The sequence below is a fragment of the Anopheles cruzii genome, chromosome 3 (genome assembly GCF_943734635.1).
Source record: "Anopheles cruzii chromosome 3, idAnoCruzAS_RS32_06, whole genome shotgun sequence".
Taxonomy (NCBI): domain Eukaryota; kingdom Metazoa; phylum Arthropoda; class Insecta; order Diptera; family Culicidae; genus Anopheles; species Anopheles cruzii.
In genome coordinates, this window is record NC_069145.1 from 6,893,104 (window position 1) to 6,914,200 (window position 21,097).

At 49.5% G+C, this 21,097-nt stretch overlaps 1 protein-coding gene across 1 annotated transcript; it reads right to left on the minus strand.

The window, feature by feature from the left end:
• Positions 1 to 185: 185 nt before the first annotated feature.
• LOC128275679 (beta-TrCP) lies at positions 186 to 20,387 on the minus strand. The gene is made up of 10 exons (XM_053014264.1): positions 20,251 to 20,387; positions 18,423 to 18,781; positions 6,647 to 6,869; positions 3,843 to 4,029; positions 3,505 to 3,769; positions 3,239 to 3,430; positions 2,903 to 3,165; positions 2,645 to 2,834; positions 2,402 to 2,548; positions 186 to 2,271 (listed from the first exon to the last, which is right to left on the minus strand). Exons 2-10 carry the CDS (start codon positions 18,474 to 18,476, stop codon positions 2,029 to 2,031), a joined length of 1,764 nt encoding a protein of 587 aa, XP_052870224.1. The 5' UTR covers positions 18,477 to 18,781; positions 20,251 to 20,387; the 3' UTR covers positions 186 to 2,028.
• Positions 20,388 to 21,097: the final 710 nt, after the last annotated feature.

Consider the following 21,097-nt stretch of genomic DNA (forward strand, 5'->3'; position numbering starts at 1 on the left):
GCCTCCACTTATGTCCACACAAACAAACGCCGTTTTTTGTGTTTTGCTCGTTTTTGTCACATTCATTCTCTACTTTCTTGCTTCACAATATCTGTTCAATAACCCCACCTCACGGTGGCCGGCACTATTCGCTATTCGCTGTGGACCTAACGCTGTTCGCCGTGTCATCCCGGGATATCTCCCCCGCGGTACTTTCGTGCATGTCATTCATCTAGCCATTCGTCGTGTCACGTGCAGTGTTTTCTTCTTTTTTTATCGACGGGGATTAAAGTGTTTTATCGAGCCTTATCGAGTTGTAACATACTTCTCTTTCTTATCAACGGGGTCCTCCCGAGCGCCACGCCACGACGTGAGCGATCTGTTTCCCGTTGTTTTGTTGGTTAATTTAAATGTACACACATCGTAGGGGTTGCGCTCCTGTACGATCGGATGATGATGACGATGACGATAACGATGATGATGGGGTGTGCGCACGTGCACGTGGATTCCCCCCGCACACACACACGCACTCACATTAGTTATGCAATAAATACGTTAATCAAGGACGAGTTGAGAAGTATCGAGTATCGCCCATAAACGGTCCCCAGAGAACAGCGTCTGCAGCAGTGTGAAAGGGGGATATCTCACTCTCTCTTTTTCTCTTTCATTTTTTTTCGGTTCCTTTCCTCGTCCTTGTCAGTGTTTACGAGAGCAGTTTATAGCAGGCTTTGCTTTTCTAATCGAATTGTTTACCGATCCTGGTTCGATTCTCTAAAGTCCAACGCGCCAAACGTTGATATCCCGGGTTTTTTTTATGTTGTTTTTGTATCAATCAGAGGGGGGCGGCCGCGGCGGATGATCCGCTTTAGTTAGATAGTGCTTTACACGGTAATCATAATTACAGTAATAATCATAGTGTGTAATAGTCATAAAAATAAGTCTAATAACAGTCCGATTAAGCCGCTTCCACTATAACGTTTACTGTCCTGCTGCGTGTGTGTGACTGTTTTTTTTTCTTCCCGTTTTTCTCTCGCCATTCCGGTAAAAGTGTACAATCTACGACCACGACACCCCGACGACGACGACGTGTTTCTTTTCTCTCCCGCTGTAAAATCCTTGCCCGGTGTCAACGTGTTTTTACGTCTTCCCTAAATTAGCGCTCCCCGCCGTCCTATGTGGCCGCGTGCGTATCCCTCGCGACGTATTATTCTTCTGCCTTAATTTACCTTATTCCTGTTTATTTATGGTAAACAGCCGTGTTTTCTTATTCTGTGTTTTTTTTGTTGTTGTTCAATAAACTATGAGATAATCAATACAACCCCACCCGACACACACACACACAACGGCGCCCGAGCAGACTGAGACTGAACGACCGACAGCGAATTGCACAAGGGCGTGGGGCGCGCGCACGATTTGCCATTTTCTTCTTTAAGCTAGCTAAAAGTGAGCCACTACCGCCATGCACTGTTGGCCACTCTCTCATGAACACACTTGCCTGCTTTGCTTGGTAGCGATCAATTTGTTAGGCTGATTAAAACACAAAATCTCACATCCCGCTGTGTGTCCGTTAAAACAGAAAACGAATAACTGTTGAGACTTGCAGTGTCCAACACTTTTGCCGGATTCGGGTTCTTTCAAAACGTTATGTTGTGATGCACATGTTTTCATAAGCAGAACCGAACAAAGAACCAGAACCAGAGGGCCGCCACTCAAGCGACTTTAACTGTGGATTCCTACAGCGGAGGGGAGAGAATGGTGCTGCACTGCGCGGTGTGTGTTGGATCGGAACATTCCGTTTTATTTGCTTAACCTTATTTCTTACGCTTAATCAGGGTGCTGCCAATAAAAAAAAGAAACTACAATCTGTTTTGAGAGGGGCCGCGCGATCGGAACACAATCGAACACAGTTCGGTGGTACCGAGCGCGCTGCCCTAGAAGAGGAATTTTGCGCTACCAATGCCGTCGCATTCGCCGTCGGTCTGCGGTCGTCTCGTCGCGGTGCACTTCGTCTCTCCCGGACCCACCACACTCGCCGGAGCCGTCGTCCGTTTAGTCACTAAGTTCATCGTTTTGATGGTTGTTGTTGTTGGAGTTGTTGTTGTTGCTGTTGCTGTTGTTGTGGAGATGGTTGTTCTGGCCACCACCACCGTTGGCGTTGCTTCCGGCTCCAACAGCGCCACTGGCACCACCGGCACCACTCCCACCGCCACCACCACCACCTCCACCACCAACGCCACCACCCATGCTATTGCCGCTACCACTACTGCTGCCACTGTTGTTGTGGTGGTTGCTCTGCGTGTGAAGGGAAAGGAGAAAGAAGCAAAAAAAACGGAGAAGTCGCAACGGATACGACGGAGGATTGCGGTAATTGCGATCACCGTCACACCAAAGAGTCTGACGATGTCAGGCGTGGCCTATGCACCTGCACCATGCTGCACGACTGGGGCGCCGTCAGGTCCTCCTTCTGCGAGCAGTTCAGGAAGTCCCATATCAGAATCGTGTCGTCGTGCGAACTGCTCACGATCTGGAATTCATCGAACTGCAACCGGAATACGCGACCGGTGTGTTCCTGGAGGGCAAACCGAAACTATAGACTGGTATCAAACCGCTCCTTCGCTAGCCTTCGGCCGCCACCGCAACGGGGGGCCTCCTCAAACACACTTACCACCAACGTTTTGAGGCACAGCGAGTTGGTCTGTGCTCGGATGTCTAAGGCAGCTTGGAGATCCCACACTTTGATTTTGCCATCGTACGCCCCGCTGACGATGCGCTTCGAGTCGAACCGGATGCAGCGAACGAGCTCCTCGTGGCCCTCGAGAATTCGCAAGCACGTGCCACATTCGATGTCCCATAGTCTAACGAAAAGAAATCGTTCCAATCAAGGTCCTTTTTTCCGGGGCCAGGTCCGGGCACCATATTTTACCTAATCGAGTTATCGGAACTGCCGCTGACCACCAACCGGTCGCGGTACTGCAGGCAGGCGATGCCCCGCTTGTGGCCGTTGAGCGTACGGACAAACTCGCACGTCGACGTGTTCCACACCTTGATCGTCCGATCGCCGGAAGCGGACACGATGTACTTCTCGTCAAAGTCCACCACATTGACGGCCGCCCGGTGCCCCACCAGCACGCGCCTCAGGGCAATCTCCGTCGGTGAGGTCATATCCCACACAGCAATCGAGCGATCCTGCCGCCGGGGGGGGAAAAGAAATGTTACTCTGCTGCCTGGCCACTTCGTCCGCCCTTCCACCGTACCGTACCTTTGAGCAGGTGACCATCATGCCGTTGTTGAAGCGCAGATGCAGAACCGCTTCGCAGTGATGTATCAGCGTGTTGACCATATCGCCCGTGTTCACGTCCCACACGCGCACGGTCGAGTCACTCGACCCGCTGATGATGACCTTGTCGTCGTACTGCAAACACAGCACCGATCCCGTGTGCCCCGTGAGAACCTACAACGGCACGGAAAGGATTAATGGGGTACCAGTACCGGGGGCCGCGGGCCGGGGGGACAACCGGCACCAACCTTGCAGCACTGTAACGTCGAACGGTTCCAGATCTTGATCGTGTTGTCGCGCAACCCGGACACAATCTTATCGTCGTCGTACTGCAAACAGTAGACACCCTTGGAATTCTCTGACCGGCAGTTTATCCGCTGTAGGTTGTGATTGCCCGTGCGCCAGTTGTTCTCGATCGCCTCGATGTCCTTCATGATTTTCGGGAAGAGCTCGCGGTAGAATTTGTGTTGCCGGAGCGTCACGCCCGGTCGCGGTATGAACAGATATTTGATCCTGCAAAAGGAAAAAGGACACAAAACAATAGTGAGATATCGACCGGAACGAGGTCTGCTGTGCTGTGACTTACCATCCTTTACGTTCCGCCAGCCCTCGCCACAGTGAATCGGTGCGGACGTTTCGCTCGATCAGCTTCTTCCACAGCATGCCCTCGGAGATGACGCGGGACCACTCCTTGCACACGCGCTCCGCCCGGCAGAGCGACTTGGCGTCCAGATAGGAGAGAATGTTTTCGGCCACGTGATCCAATCCTTTTGCTGCTTTTATTTGCGTGCGTGTGCGTGAAAACGAAAGACAAAGACAAAGACGGTACACCAAAAGAGGTTATAGACAATCACCAAATGGGGCGGCGGGTTGTGGCCAAGAAGAGAGACATCGATTTTTAATTTGTCGCCCCAGCGAAAGTCGCCGTACCACCGAAGGTTCCGCCGACCGGTTCGATTCAGCGGTCACGGACCAAGAGCAAAAAGAAAAAGAGACCCAAAACCTTTATCCCTTGAATAATAGATTGCCCGGGAGGGAAGATAGAGCGATAGAGAGCAAAAAGGATATTACTTGTGTCTGTACCAGACACTCTGCAATCGGAGGTGATCACCTTCGCCGGTAATTGACCAACCCCTCGGGGCACAAAACCGAACGCCGTTTGTGTTTGACCTTCTTGCGGCACATTTCAGGATCTTCGGGCTTTTCACGGGGTGGACGGACGGACAATTTTACGGGCGCAAAAGAGAAGCTTCGTACTCGGGTCAAATGTCGGATCGAGATACGCTTAGCCAGCCAGGGACCCTGTGGGACATTTCTGCACAAAAGTGTCTCAAGAAAAAGGGAAAAACGAAACGAAACATTAGAAGAACCACAGTGACTGCTGCAGTGAATCGATTATTCTGGAACCGTTTTACCATCCTTCGCCTTCTCATCCGGCAACATGTGTCAAATAGTTGGCCAGATCTCGATGTGTGTGTTCCATAAATCACCTCTGGCAGACTGGCCAGAAACACGGACAGAACATGAACAGTGTGCCCTGTTCGTCATCGCGGTTGAAGTTGAACGAACTAAAAGTGTCGCGCCGCGAGGGGCAAGGTTTCACAAACTCTTGCCCGTGCGACTGTTACGGTTCTGGTCGTCGGACACAGTCGTCTTTTCACACGCCAACTTCGTGCCGCCGCCGATCGATCCGTAGCCGTCCCGTAGAGAGAGATTAAGGTCGGCCATATGGTGGGCAGTTTAAAGTGGCGAAGAACGGTTGTCGGCCGGATCAAATTCAACGATGGCGGGCCACGAAAAGAAAGTGGAGCCCAGGATTATCGGTGACCGCGGTTAATCCTTCTGTCACTTCAAACGGAGCGCAAGCAGTTGCAGTTGTCTGTGCAATGATCAATGCGAATTGTGGTATGAATCAATATGAATCTCATGTGAAGCAGAGGCGTGTAAGCGATTGACAACCACTTTCACGTTAATCAGTAGATTATTAGATTGTTGACCACTTCTACTACTTATTCGCGCGCTGGGCGACAACACTGGACACGGCTTCGTCCGGTTCCCAGGCAGCAGCAAGTGGTGATAAGCTGATGGAGGATGACACACCGATAAGAAAGGGAGAGAGAGTCCTTCCCTGGCCAATCCATGATTCATTTGCAACGGTCAACAATTACGTCGCATGAAAAAGATCATTCTTTTCGCTTTGCTTGATGAGCCAAAATAATGGCACTCCGCGCGCCATCTTGGCATCTGAGAAAAGACAGAGAACAACACGCGGCGGCGACAAGTGTCACGAAAACCTCAATTGCCAAACGGTGCGAAAACCTGATCTTAGCTTATCATCTCTCTCCCTCTCTGTTATCTTGGTTCTGATTTAAGGTTAGGCCTCCATAAACCGGTAGAGACCCTAATTGGAAGATGGCGGCGCTGACCAAATGAAGCAATTAGTTAGACGGCATGGCCCCGACGTCGTCGCCATCATCGTGTCTGGTGGTCCCCCCGTATCATCGGTGTCAGTTTTGTTGAAGTATCGACGGGAATGAGGCACTTCTTTCTTGGCAGCTGTTTCATGCGGCAAAATGGAGCAATCGAGCGTACTGGGGCCAAGTCCCAAGGGGAAGCAGCACCCCAGAGTTCCCGTTAGACACCCTTTTGGGCCGCCGGAAGCCACTGCGCCGCTCCCCCAACAATTGGGAGGGTTAATTGAGCGTTAAACGTTCTCTCAAATCGGCAAGCAAGAAGCGCCGTCGGGAGGTGGAACTCGGGAATTTCCCGTACGCTAGCTAGTGCATCCATTAGAGCTACGGTGTGCGTATTTAATCTACGTTTAATCAATGGATGCGAGCGCATTAAAGCAGAGAAACACGGTCCCATCGGCCGTCGGAATTAAGGATCTTGTACGGAATCACTCCTGAGTGTTCCTGAGTCTGACTCCTTAACAAATATTTGCAGAATATTCCACTTTGCATCCAAATCTAGTGCCAATCGGAGAGACCGGAAGCCAAAGCCGTACTGTGTCGTAGCACCCTAGCCCTAGCTACCTGACCTAAAGCCGAGAAAAGGTTGTGGTTCCCGGCCCCGCCCGGCGGGACCGACATAGGAGTCAACGGCGAGTGAGCGGCAAAGCTTTGACCTACTTTCCAGCAGCAGGAATCTCGAACCCCGCACGCGCATCCCTCTGTCTCTCTCTCTCTCTTTCTCTCTCTCTCTTTCTCTCTCTCTCAGTCTCTCGTTGGGCGTCGTGTGTGCGTACAACACAATGACGAATTGGGAACGGGAAGTGACAGTGTGGGAAACAAGTTTCACTCGTTCGCAAGAGGTTCCCAAGGCGGCAGGCCAGCTCCTCGGCACACCATCATCATTAGAGGGAACAGTTCCTGGTTCCTGGACACTTACTGGGCAGCAGTGTGATGAAGTCGCGCTGGAGCATCGGTTTCAGGTAGGCATTGATGTGTCCGTGCTGGTAGTGGCACATGCGGGACAGGATGTGCTCGACGTAGTTCAGCTGGTCCGCCTCGCTCCACTTGCCGAACACTGCTAGGCAGGCATCGCGCTCGGTTTGGTACGACGGTGACGGTTCTTTCTTTCGCGCCGGATCGTACATCAGCGAGGTGGTGAACTGCAATCGAAACGAGAAAAGGGGTGGTCAGACACATATGGTTGGAAGTTTTCGACTAAATTATTCAATATCTAACATGGACCATGGTGTCCAAGGGCCAAGAATAAGAATTCCTGTACGACGTATAAGGCTCCCCGGGGGCAACCATCATTAGACGAGAAACAATGTTGCTATCGTGTGCTGCGGTCTCGTCGTACGGTTGGCACGGTTTAACGATTTTATGGGCCTCGCAAACTCCGCACAACCCAGCAGCAGCGGGTTTCTATCGATTGGCGGCATATAACATGAAAACGCGGAAACTGCATCATCGCGGAACATCCAAGTAATCGTACGTAGTAGAGCATTGATGGCATAACTCGTAGCTATGCGGTTTCGGTCGATCGATCAAGTACTCATCGACGGTTACACTAGCCATGCCGACCGATAAATTACCACCTTCAAAATCAAAGTGCGTTGTCTGAGTATCAATATCCAAGAACCGAATGAATTCCATTCAAAAGAGCTCAAAATTAAGGGACAGGCAGGCGCGTTTTGCAGCATATTCCAGTTGTCTAGCACTGGCACCAGGTATGTCAGTCGGTACAATAAATTAACACCATGCTTCGAACGAGTCCATAAGGCAGGCTCTTCATAAGCACTTTTCGCACAAAGCTGTCGAGTTTGGTGACGGCGTGCAATCTTTGTGAATTGCACCGTAATATGTTCTTCTCCATCCTGTCGTTTACGGCCCCTGTCGATGGGACCCATGCGCCCCACCGTGCAGCGATTGAAAGTTTTAGTGTTTTATGGTTTATTTAAGGTCTTCGAAAAGTGGAGAAATTTATCGTTTATTGAGGGCGGTAAGAAGAATGGGGAAGAATTTTGAAAGTTCAACGGAAACACCACTTGATAGGTCGGCCTAACAATATGTTCGAAACGAAGAAACTTGATTTTTTTAATTTCTCTGGATGAAAAGCACACCTTGTCTATCTTCATTTCACTTCTCTAGTGCCACTTGCAGAGAACGTTTTACGTCAAACGCGAAAAATCTAAGAGTACTTGATGAATATTTTGGAAACTAGGCAACTTCATGAGTGACGAACCATCAAGATCCGAAGGGTTAATGCGCACCCTTCGTTCGACAGCTCTTCTATGTCAGCACCAACCCTTTGAAGCTTGCGTAGTAACCTTTGTAATCTCTATTATGAACCATGCGATGGCCATTATTTGAACATCGTTAAAACGATTTTTTGGAAAGAACAAAATATGGCACCAACAAAAAAACACAACAATGAAAATTAAAATGCAAAGCTTTTATGTTTTCTAGCAATTTATGATTAACGAAAAAAACGCTAGTTGAACATTAAATTAGTCCACAACAAAGCGGCATGGTGCCGTTACAGTCAACGACCGCAAAACCCTTTGGCAGGGAACGCGATTTAATTAACAATTCAAATACCAAGAGCTGCCGTCATCATCATCAGCAGCAGCAGCAGTAGTGGCAACTCGACACTACTAAATCACCATGCGAGAACCCCGCGGTGCGCGTTGGGGTCACGATACATACACACACGGGCAAGACGGGTCCAACGGGGAGGCCCAACGGCAAAGAAAAAAATCGATAGAATCACAGAACGAACAGCGAATTTAACAGCCACTTGCTGGGGGCTTTTATGTGACCATTCCCCCACCGATTTGACCAATGTGGTCCATCTGCCATGGACCAGAAACATTAATCCCCTTTGCCAGATGCCGGAAAAATGAACCGATGCGACCTAAAAACAAGTGCCGGTGGGTGACGCAGATGAAAATGGTGTTCACCCACCATCCATCCATTCCACCCCGAAACTGCGCAAACTGCTGCACCATCCGCGAGTTACGGTGCCGCCAGATTCGAAACCAACGGATCAGGCATCCGGCGGGGCCTCTCCACCGAAAGCTCAATTGTGGCGCGTGACATCATGTGAGCGCTACTAGCATCATCACCATCTTCGTGAATTGGGCGGCCACCGGTGCGCAACACCGTCTGTGGCATAGTTGTTGCACTTTTGATGATTTTCGATAGCCGAGACCATCATCCGATGATGATGATGGCAGAGCGTAGTGGCGCAGCACCGCGTTGGAATTGATTTTCGTGCGTGACCACCACAAAATGGTGCTCAACACAGCGGGTCGGAAGTGGTCCGGATATCGATCGCAGTGAAAGTGGAGTAAGCGGGCAACTTTTGGCAACCGGCCCCTTCGGTTTAGCTTTCTTTCCGATTCCTCGCGCATCGATCGACACTAATTTGAAAGATCAAAAAGTATGAGGTGACTCATGTACAGAGGGACCCCCGTATTTCGACTTTTCAGCTAACGGAATGATTTTTTGTTCCCGCAAGATAGATGATCGCGAGATCGCAAAGTGTTACACAACCCACTGGGCGCGAGTGGCGTTGATTCGTTGCACGCCCTGTAAACACAATAATTACACGCGGCTGCGATTGCATCAGTTCCCCGTCGGGCAGATCGGACCATCGGCCAACAATCGCCGATCGTGAAATTGTTCCCCTTTCAGCAGGACAATTTGTTACCGGTCATCCGGTGAATCATCCACTGGCCACAACAGGTTGTTGTTCCCGCCGCGGGGTTGCTGCACAAAACCTTGTATCCGTTCTGATCCGTCCGAAAACCCCCCTGAGTGCCGTGCCAAGCAATGTGTCCGAAGTTCCAACCAGGTGGATGTGGCGGATCGTCTTCACGTTCTACGGTAAATTGGTAACCAACGAGGTGACGAATTCATTACCGTCAGACAGGCAGCCAGCCAGGAGCCAGCAGAGCATATGATACTTTTAATGGGTGCAGAAGGGTTTAGTTTTTGATTTAATTTCGCACACGAACCCAGCGGCCCACCGTGTGCGCCAGAGAGACACCATCACCCGGACTGACCTTGGTTCACTTTTACGTGCGGCCGCAAAATATGCAGAACGCGGCACCAGCATACCGGTTCTCTCTCCCTCTCGCACGCGGCCGTTGTTTAATGTTGTTTTAATTTCCAACTTCTTCGCGCCACGACCAGAGAGGCTCTGGAGGAGTCCACACGACACCTTCGCTGCGTTGCTGGCCCATTTTTGTTTCCTCCAGCAACAGTGCGCGCGCCCCAAGTTGTTGATCCACGCATTTCGACGCGGTTCGTGTGTTTTTTTTTGTGCGCACCAAACAAGGCCAATGTCACACCACAACGACCGTGCGTCCGTGTGCGTATGTGGGTCGGTCACACGATCGGAGCGGAAAAGAAAGTGGCCACGGAGGACCGCGCGCGATGAACATTCTCCGATCGCGGTTGGGGGGTTCCAGGGAAGCAGCAGCAAACCTGTTCCTACGCAGCACCAACGCAACAACAAAGAAACGCACTCCATTCTACAGACAAAGCCCAACATCACCAGCAGCAGCCCAAGAAGTGACGAAGAAAGAAGAGCGCGCACCTGATTTGGCAGGTCCGGTGACAGATTTGGTAGCCAACAAAGAACACCCAAAGACGATGACGAATCTGCTATTGGCGGGTCAGAATCGATCGGTCTTTTAAGAAAGTAGCAGTTTCTGGCACCATCTTTCAGAACACGTAAATTAGCGTTTGACGATCAAAGGTTGAGGGATCGATCGGGACTCATTTGCATGACGATGGCGCACCAATAATGTCAATGTCAAACTTACATATTTGACTACGGCATTCGTCTTCAGGGTGTGAGTAAAGATGGGTTGCTGCTACTCGATACTTGGGTGATCGCACCGAATGATAAAGAGATCTACACAGTCATATGTGGGTCACAGTAAAACGTAAGCGGATTTAGAGTTGTTGAGCTGCATGTCTTTCATCGTTTTTTTGTTATTAGGAGAAATTAAAAAAATTCGAATCATTGACCGGACACATTGCAGCGATACCGGCACATAATTTAAGAGACACCGCCGGTTACTCGTTCGATCAGTTTTTTGGACTTAGTTAGAACTGCTTCTCGGCGTATGTTATGCTTAGTATACGTGAAGGATCTATTTATCTATTCAGTTATGAGTTTATAAACAGGGTGTTCCATCACGATCCATACTAAAAAATCTGGCTAATTTGTTAAAATCGACTGACAAATAGCAGAGTTATTTAACATTTAAATAGTATGGATCGTGATGGAACACCCTGTGGTAGTGATATACATTTTATTCTGACCTAACCAACCATTTAACCTATCGCCAATGATAATGGTATTGAATTATGCTAAAGATAAACCAACCAGGTTTGATGGCCAAAACGAATTAAGACTTAACCGCGCGTGTTAAATTGGTTCCGCTGACTGGCTCGAGGATTTGAACCATATCTTTCCATGTTGAAGAATAGTTGTGGGAAATAATGGGGATCCGACCGGTACCGACTTTTACAAACTGGTTTTGGTGAAAAAAGAAAATCTAATCCGGTCTGGACCGGCATGATCTGAATGTTGTTAAAATACCGCTCCAAATCTTGTTTCTTTCTTTTCGCGTGAGATTAAAAACTTTACATAAGATGTTCCGGCATGTCCGAGCTGGGCCAAATATGTAATACTATACCGGTAACTGTATTGTATTTACGCCTCACAGTAAGGATGACGCCGATCCAGCAACGGCTGCTCCAGGTGAATTTTGATCACAAACCATGGACTGGAACCGATTAATTAACAAGAAATCGTTGCGAACAAACCAGTCATGCACACGTTGGCACGCCACGTTCTTACATCACAGATCGCCACCCATTCGGCGGCGTGTGGCGCTGGAAAATGGAACACGAAAAACAATGCTCGATCGGTACGCGGGCAGGAAAGTTGGCAATACCAACAACAGCGCACGGAGCGTTAGTTATGAAGCCGAGCCCGGGGTCCAGAGCAGCTCGTGGTGAGAAAATGGCGGTTTCATAAGGCTGCCAGACGTCTGTCGTGTGTTGTCATTGAAGTGTTTTTGGTATTTTTTTCCCCATTTCGGTCCCTATCATATCACGTTATGCAAATGATTTAATGCATTTTATTTAATTAAAAAAGATGACACAATTTTGCCCCCATCGGCCAATGCAATTACGATATCGCTCTTTTCTCACACCTCCTGGCGTAATTTAATTTATGGCCACCAAGTCACGGAGAGAGGACGCGAGCGGGCGCGCGCGTGCACGAAAGTGAAACTCTGCCGAAACAACGCGTATGCCCCGTCGCGATCTTCGACGGGGTAGAAATGTGGTTAAAATTCATGAACGGCACCACGCGGCACAAGATCATGTCCACGAACGGTGGAACTCGGTGCGATCACACAGGTGGGCCACAAACCGGAGCGCACGCAACCGTTTATGCAAGTTAACGCGTAACGGCGCGATGATAACCGGCGATGGTTACTCTATTAGTGCCCACCCGAAAGTACCTACCACAGTAATGCCAGCGCAACTTCTTGTAGGCCTAAGCCCCAAAAAAGGAAGGCTTTCTAAAACGGTTGCGGTTATAAAACGTAGGCTCGGTTGGTGGCATTCAAACAAGGAACGACGCACGCCATAGAGTTCGTGGAGCATCGCCCGTTTTGCAATCGAAGAAGCGACCCCAACTGTCGTCACATTGACACACCTCGACACGGTGGTGCTGCTGGGCGCCTTCCTTTCCGATGCAGCCCCCTGCATTTCCAACAAACCGCAAACCCCGCCGGGCGATCGTCAAGCAATTTTTGCAATCAAAACCTGATCCGAAACCCTGTTTCGGTCTTTATGGCGGAGAGCGCACCACGCAAATCTGCTGCATGGCTTGGGGGGATGCCCTTTTGAGCGAAAAAAAAAAATATGTCTTCACTTTGGTATGTCGAAACTAATGCATCGTGGCGGTGGCTGCGGCTTCTGTGACTAATGTGCGCTGGCTGGAGTTCAGAATCTTGCACCATCATTGCCCCCTTTTTTCTTGGGACGATCGGGAATGAAGCAATCAAATGGCCACAAAAGGCACTTTGCACTTTGCTAAAAGCAAACGCACCCGCAGTAGATCGCATCCCACACGATCGCACAGCTGCCGGCGAGATGAACTCCTTCAGAATGGGGTCGGGTAAATAGTTTTTAGCAAGTTAAGTCTTGTAAATACAGGATGGTCCATTAAAGATGTTTATTTTTTCATTTGATTATAAAACAAAGAACGGCTTTATACTTTTCGCTGGTTGAACATTTAATCGAAAGGTTCATTCATTTAATTTTTTTATGTAAAACAATTTTGGTAACATGTCCACCACGGCCGGCTTAGCAGTAACCCGTTCGATCGACCTATTTTTGAGTACATTTTCGACTATCTGTGGTCTTATCTCGGCAATGGCAATGTGAATTTCGGTCTAACTATTAAGCCGTTTTTGTTTTATAACCAAATGAATAAAATATCTTCAATGGACCAGTACTTTTCTAGCCTTTGTTTATAATGCTGATGAAATTCTGTGCCATGTTTCACACAGCTAATAATCAGGAATAGTTTTATCTAAAAAGAACCTTCTCATCGATTTTGTCGTTTAAAAAAATTATTGACCTCCTCTCAAAGTAGAAATGAAGCGAAGAGAAGCGGCTACCATTGACTACTTCCGCCGAATCCGGTTTGGGTGCTGACTCTCCTCTTGGGTGCGCGATGTTCCCGACCCGACCGACGAACGGACGGACGCACATGATGCCGAAAAGTCACTGGCAGTGTCTGTGTCCCCCGATCCGTTAGCTGGTGTTACTGGTTTTTATCTGGGGTCGTTTCCTGCTTACGATCCCTATCCCCATTCACGCCAAAGCGGAAAAAGCCCGATTTGCCCCCGGCCGGGTCGGGTCGGGTCGATTTGGTGTTTGAGGTTTGAGGCAAACATCTAGGCATTAATGTGTCCGAATGGAGAGTGATTTTATCCTTCAGAGCCCGTCCCGACGACGTCCTGCGTTTCGGTTATTCTTCCCACCGTCATCGTCTTGGGTTCGAAAAACGGGTTTTTCCTCCCGGTGGTCCCGCCGTGTCTTTGGTAGCGTGTTACTGACTGGTAGTGGAACCGCTTCCAGTTGTTGTCGCCCGACTGGCAGCTGAAGGTGGCATTGAAAGGGCTCTATCGTGCACGGAACGGGACACCAACGCAGGACAGCACAACAAATGGGGACAATTTTTCAATGCGATGCATTTCCCGTACACACGGGTGTAATACACGGACTTCGGAGTGCGTTAGAAGAAAACACCATTTTTGGGGGCTCTTGTAGTGAATGGCACACGTACATTGATTGGCCTCGGTGTCACTGTAAACTTTTCGTAAATGTATTTAAATCTCAACTTAGGCGCACGATAACAAATGCAACGATCGGATGGACAGGTATCGGGTTTCCTATTAAAAAAGTATCTAACCGGTAGACTGGCAGAAAACATAATTAATCACCTACATCACAAGTTAACCCGCAGCCATACCAACCAGGTTCCGTATGGAAGGCAACTTCCTCGTGAGCAGGTTGTCGGTGGCGACCACCACACGGCGACGACTATGGACAATGATGCTCGCCCCTGCGCCTGCACTTTCCATCATCCGGCTGACCTCGATTTCTCGTCCAGAGTCCAGACGGTGAGCGCAGGCAGCGAATGAGGTCGCCGGGGCGACCTGAAACCCAGAGCACACAAAGCATCGGCCGCCGGAGCATAGATGCGGACGCGCACAGGTGAATGTTTGAAGGTTTTTCCGAACCCTTCCCCGCTTCCATCCAGCAGAGTGTGTGTGGCTCGGGCCGGAGTTTCAGGCCGCCACGGCCGTAATAGTGTGGCGAGAAAACAATTTCTGAGCCTTGCTGCGGCGGTTAACGATTTTGTTCCCGGAGTAGGATTCTGACATTTGGGGTGCCTTTTTTACCGTTACCTTAACATGGCACGATCGTTGCTATTTCTCCTGTTGAGTAGATTGTTACTCAATTGAAAATTCCTCCTCAATGCCTCCTGTTGAGTCACACTAATGCTTAAAAGTAACGCACAAACATGAGTGCATGAGGGTTGTTGGTACTACTCTACCCTCTAATTGAGCCCCGCATTTTCGTTGAAATGAAATCAAACGAAAACAACGATATGGCACATTCGGTGGGCCGCTTCTATCACACGACGCGGCGACGCATTGCACACCTCCGGCCCGTAAATTGATTTATTTTTGGACCACGAGGTCAGTGGGTCGATGATGATGATGATGGTGAGGCGGCCGAGCGCCTCACGCGACGAACCGTGACGCCGCGGGCCGAAAGCCCGAGAATGCAACTCTCGCCTGCACGACGGGCCCCCGGGCAATTGTGCACCGCGCCAAATGCGATCCTATCACTTTCCGTCCGCAATCTGATTTGGTGTGACAAAGTGTTGGCGCAATCGATCGAAAATTCCGAATGCGAACCGAAACGGGGCTGGTCGATGGTCGTGTGTAGATAAGCGAAGGACTGCGCTGCCAAATTGAGTTGGGAAGATACGCATCAAACTGTCTGATCTGAGATGTTGAAGCACCGGATCTGGATGATGTGCGTCCTTAAGTCGGCAGGCGGGTAGGTGAAAGTGCGATAAAGAGGGATGGAAAAAGCGCACTGTCAATGCAGGCGCAACTGCCGCAGTTAATTAGTTATGGACAGTTTTGCTTTCATTCGCTTTCGCGTCTTGCGTTTCTCGCACGAACTGGAGGTTCGTCATCCATAACGTTCGGTGGCTTCCCGTGTTACCTGCGCCGTTCGGGGCTTTTCAGCGGCGATCGCTTTCAGGATCGGACTCGGACCGCTGCACTTGTGAAACCGACGGCCCAAAAATGAGGAAAAAGTTCCCATTCGGTTTCGAAATGCAACTGCATTACTATAAGGGCTAATCCAATTTCGGGTCCGATTTGGAGAGAAAATTCGAACCTACCGCAACGTCGGTTGCAACGTTCGATTGCATCACTCACAACCCGAACCGACATCCCGCCGTCTGGGACAGGCGTCTCTGACTTCCTCTTTTTGCAGTTCGCCTTTTTGGTCATTGAAAGGGCCTTGACAATCCGCAGAGAGCGAGAGAGAAAGGGTGTGTGTGTGTGTATGTTGTTTTCTTAACGTTGGCACGTTTGGCTGCCCTCGAAACACACACAACGACCAATCGATAGAACCTTTAATGTACTTCGTTGCATGTTTATGTTGCACTTACGGTGAGCAGCAGCAAAAAAGAAATCGAAAACTCACGATCACGCTATACTCTTGTGCTCGATCACGACGGGAAGATAATCGAGTGAATCGAATGGCGACCATGAAACCGGAACTGACTACGACCGGAGGTCATACTTCCGGAGTGCTTAACTCGAGCGATTCGCAGTTCTTGACCCACCACGAACACTCCACCAAGGGGGCACACATCCATTTCCGGAAGCTACGGCGAAAGGAACTGAAACAGATACCGGATCTCGTGCATGTGTGTGTGCCAGACCAGCCATGCTTACCTTGCGCGGACCATGCGGTGACAATGTACCCTATTTCGTCGACCGCGGACCGCAAGGATGAATGCCGGTCGAGCTACGCGAGGCACCGTTTAAAACATAAGGTTGGCTAAAAAGTAATCCATTGTTTTTTAGTGCGTCAAATATGCATCGTTTTGTTAGAAAGTTTGTTGCCTTTTTAAAGGTAGCTTCAAAATGGCTTTCTCATAGATGGAACACAACATCTATTTTTTTTTTGGTCGATTCTGGCCGTTTCTGATCAATCACTAGCTTTAAACGGTGCTATTGTTGACGGTAGAAATATGAATTTAGTGTTTAGCCACACGGCAGCAACTCATAATAAACGATTCCTTTCCAGTCCCACCATAAACCCAGTAGAACCTTCCTGGCCGTGAGTCCTGGTTTGGCCATCGGTTAAGCTGCTTCACCACGCTTAGACCACGATGGTTTTCACACAGTATTTTCGTATGTATCCCACTTTTCATTCCCAGTACATGGGTACTGCCGGATGGCCGTTTAAGAAATGGATCGATTTCGTTCCGTTTGGCAAAAACTGCACAGATAGCAATTCGATCCTTATGTTTTTTGGTGTGGCACCCAAACATCGAGCTTCTTTGTGAATCCAGCTTTGCGCAAATGGCTTAAAACTGTTTGCTGGTTAATCTTCAGCTCCTGATCGATGCTCTGACTACTGACATGCCGATCAACTTTGATGAATTCTGTCATTTTATCGAGATTTTTGCAACGGGTCTACCTGTGAGAGATGCATCTTTAACATAAAAAATCATTGAAAACGGTCAATTAAACCAACATTTTACGTATCTTGCTGTTAGAATATCGGCACCAAAAACACCATGCACAATTTCAGCATCACTGGGCGCCTTAATCGATTACTAAATGACTTTTCGATGTACATACGTACAGTTCGGTTGGGTGACACTGACGGGCAACATCGATCGATTCAAATTGAAAAGCAATTGAAAGCTTCGGAAGGGACGTGTGCTTGGCTGTTCAAAAAGGCATCATAATCAAACTGCATTTATGGCAAATAACGTTATTGGGCCCGTGTCGGGTGTGGATCATCGCACTTGATGGGTGATAGAGAAAAAGGAAACATTGGCGCTGGAAGTGGGTCAAAACTAGCGCGACAAGCGTCGTCTGTCAAGTTCAACAAAAAACCAAGTTCCCACCCGGGTTAAACATGCAAATGAGCAAAACAGCTTTCTCTTTTCCGTCGTCAAGCTGCGTTAACGGGTTTGATTTCCCGGCGCGAAGGGCGTGAAAAGTGAATGAAAATCTTCAAACTAATTTACTGTTCGTTCGCTTCGACCACACACACACACCCGGACACGGTAGACAGAGTGGCAAGAGATTTGATTCATTTAAAGGCTATCGAGCCTCGTTAAAGCAACATATTTCTTGTTACACGGGTACGAATTTGTTTCATCGGCAAAAAAGGTCCGCAAGGGCCGGTTGCTAATCGACCCGTGCACATGTGTGCAGCGGCGGGGCACGCATTTCCGAGAAAGTTCAGCAAGCGCCGTGCGTGGCCGCGAAAAACGCACAGGACGGAACGGAAATTTATCGCCCGCATTGGAGCGGGCAATCGCGAAAGAAAGTGGACGAAAGGAAACTTCGCTGCAACCTGGGGTGCGGGGTGCGGCCAACTTCCTCTCGGCGGTTTCCTTCCTGCCGGCGACGATGAGCGCTCTTCGGTCCGGCCATGAATGGATGGACGCATTATCGGATGGACGATTTGTGGGGTTTTCCCGTAGAAAGTGAAACTAATTTCATTCCTCATTTTCAATTCGCTTGCCAGCACTTTGCCGGAGCCAGGCTTTATGGGGGCAACCACCAATCCGAGCGCAACACTCTCGGGCTCGGGCATAAAATGTGCACATAAACATGAAGGCGGGCGTTATGAAGGAAGCGCGCGCAATTCGCTATCTTGCCCCGTTTGAGGTTGATGGTTGAAAAAATGCTGCCTTTCTCCGTAAATGACATAATGATGTGAGTTGGATCCGACGTTTGGAATGCAGCTTCTGGTCTGAGCCAAGCTACCGGGGTACGCTAGACGCTCCCCAAACGAGGAAGAAGATCCCGTGGATCGTGGACGGATGCGAACCTTACCTGTGTGTTGCTGATCGCGTCGTCCATAATTTTATCCGTTTCCATTTTCATCATATCGGTATCCAGTTTTCTGTTGCGAATGAGCGAGAGCGCAACGATCGATCGAACGCTCGCTTCAGAAACGCCGAAACGCTCTAGGCAATTCCGATATTAGGGACAGCGGCAGCGAAAGGGATGTGCGGATGAGGGTCGGTTGTTGAGTGCGCTCTTCCGGGGCTAATATCCTACGAATCACTGATGTAGCACCATAAAACTGTGTTGCGTTTGCGTACGATACACCGCGTGTGTGTTTATTCCACTAGCGATCGCGGCACTATTAACTAGAGATCACGGCAGAAGATCCTGTCTTCCGTTAAGCACTAACGAATGAATTGAAGGTTAAAAATTTGATCTTACATTTTTGTTTAATTCCAACAACAAACAATGCATTTGTAAAAATAAAACAACCATTCGACGATCACAATGCTAATGTTTACCCCCGATCGCACGGCAATCGCTAACAGCAAAAAATATAAACAAGATCCCAAAAGCTACTACAAAGCTACTAATAAAACAAGTCGATTCTCCGACACGGTTGGGTGCGATAGAAGATCATCAGAAGGACGTTTGTACAGAGAGTGAAAAAAACAAAAAAAGGATCCGGTCGACACTGCGCCAGCTGCACGTGTTGTCATTTGAAGTGCGTCAAAATGCGCTGCAGAGGCCAGTGAGAGAGAGGCGTCCTGTAGCAGCTTTGAGCCCAAAGATCGCTACCGTCGTCTCACTTTTCCTCACAACAAAGCTCACTATGGTGAGGTAGACGCGAAAAGTCTCACTCGGGCTCATCGAAGAGCGAGCGGCGCACTTCTCTTTCTACCATTTTGCTCCACCACAGCAGGCAGCTCGCGAAAGATGCTCTCTCATTGCTTTCCTTTTGGTCATTCACTTCGAACATAAATTAGGATGATTTTTATGCTTATTCGTTCCATTCCACACACAAGAACTACGTCGAAACGGCTCGTTATCGAACCACCGATGGCATCTGTCACCGCCGGGCATTGGAACGAGGGAAAATTTTCATTCTTTTCACGAGACCACAATGCTCATTTGGCACGTACACACACACACACACACGCACAGTTGGCGCTCGCTCGAAAAGATGCTTTCATCTCGCACAACACAACGTTCTATGTATTTATGCTGTGAGCATAACGCACGCACAAACACACGCACACCCATGCACATAATCATGCGCGCGCACTCACACCGAGATGCACTGAACGAACGATGGTCGGTCGAAGGCAACGGTGCTTTGGTAACCAAGGAAAGAGGGAAGGCAGGCCCTTTAGACTTTGACTTTGTGCGATGCGGGCACTTTAAAAGCTCCACCGAGAGGCTGGGCTCACTCCGATGCACACGCACCCTCACGATGCGATGCGATGTTTTGGCCGTGCCAATTCATCAGCATCAGCTCCTCGCGTGAACACTACGGTTTGCGCTTTGTTTCGATCCGTACGAAGGACGGGTTGGGTTATATATTGTTGCACGACCACACCAAACACTCGATGATGATGATGATGATGCACCTGATCAGCGAAACGTGGACCCGGGAACGTCCAGTGAGCACGGATCGTGCAGCACGATGCGCGGCGAGGACAATCGATAAAACGCCACGGACGGCGAACGAGCACACACCGTGGACAGACAATGGCGGCGCGAACACCTTTCTTGCCCGTGCCGTGCCGAGAGAGCCTCTCGGATTAGAATGTCACCTTAGCGTGCAGCGGGCTGGCGGCGGGCCCGTGACGGACGGACGGATGTTGGCTGGCCGCATCGCACCGCAACTCACCTCGAACGGCCGAACGCGGCGGACATGAGTGATGGATAAATGGACTGCTTTGCTACCGCTCGAGAGGAAAAAACACACATTTGCTTTCGCCCAGCAGCATCGGACAGCAGCTGAGGCACACGAAACGCGGAGCAAACGACACCACCGAAACGAGTGACGTCAACTAACTGCGAAAATGGAGTACGGCTGAGCGCAGCGACACCACGGCGATCGAACCGTTTCCTGAGTCGAACCCCACGAATCACGTGAATCACCTGCCGTCGTTGTCCCTGTTCCACGCACGCCCGCCAGAGGCCAGTGCGAGCAGCACCACCGATGACTGGCACTAACTGCGATAGGGCTGTGCGGCAGAAGCGAATGGAATGTTCGAAACTGTGAGCGGTGTTCGAAACTCAAATTGGCTCACAGTCAGCCAAAGTATTGTGCTACAAACAATGCTGGGCAACCTATTAGCATCCCCCGTTCAAACTAAAAGCATCTTTATATAAAAGACGAAACATTTTGAAATTCCGCCATGTGCTCTTCTCCGAGAAACGGACTGCAGGGAAAGTGGTGCTGTCAGTTTTGAATTTTGACGTTTCGCTTGGGTAACTTTTCGTTTTGAGTCACTTTTGACGCTTCGAGCGAGTGTGTTTTGGTTCGCAGAAGCTGGTGTCTAGCGCGCGCCAACAACCTCCGGATTCTGCTGGCCCGTGGCACGCGACAATCCCGTGCAATCCGTCAGTTAACTAGGATAGTCGCGCGTTCAAAGTTCAGCAATAGCAGTGGCATCTGTTTCGGGGCTGCGTTGCTGTTACTTATCTTCAAAACTTCAAACGTGATAGCAGCTCGTTGGTCGCTGATAATC

Coding starts and splice junctions, on each gene's coding strand:
- LOC128275679 (XM_053014264.1), bottom strand. CDS start 18,476: ATGATGAAAATGGAAACGGATAAAATTATGGACGACGCGATCAGCAAC. Junction 6,870..18,422: donor ACGCGATCAGCAACACACAG/GTAAGGTTCGCA, acceptor TTTCGATTGCAG/TTCACCACCTCGCTGATGTA. Junction 2,549..2,644: donor TGTGCCTCAAAACGTTGGTG/GTAAGTGTGTTT, acceptor TTTGCCCTCCAG/GAACACACCGGTCGCGTATT.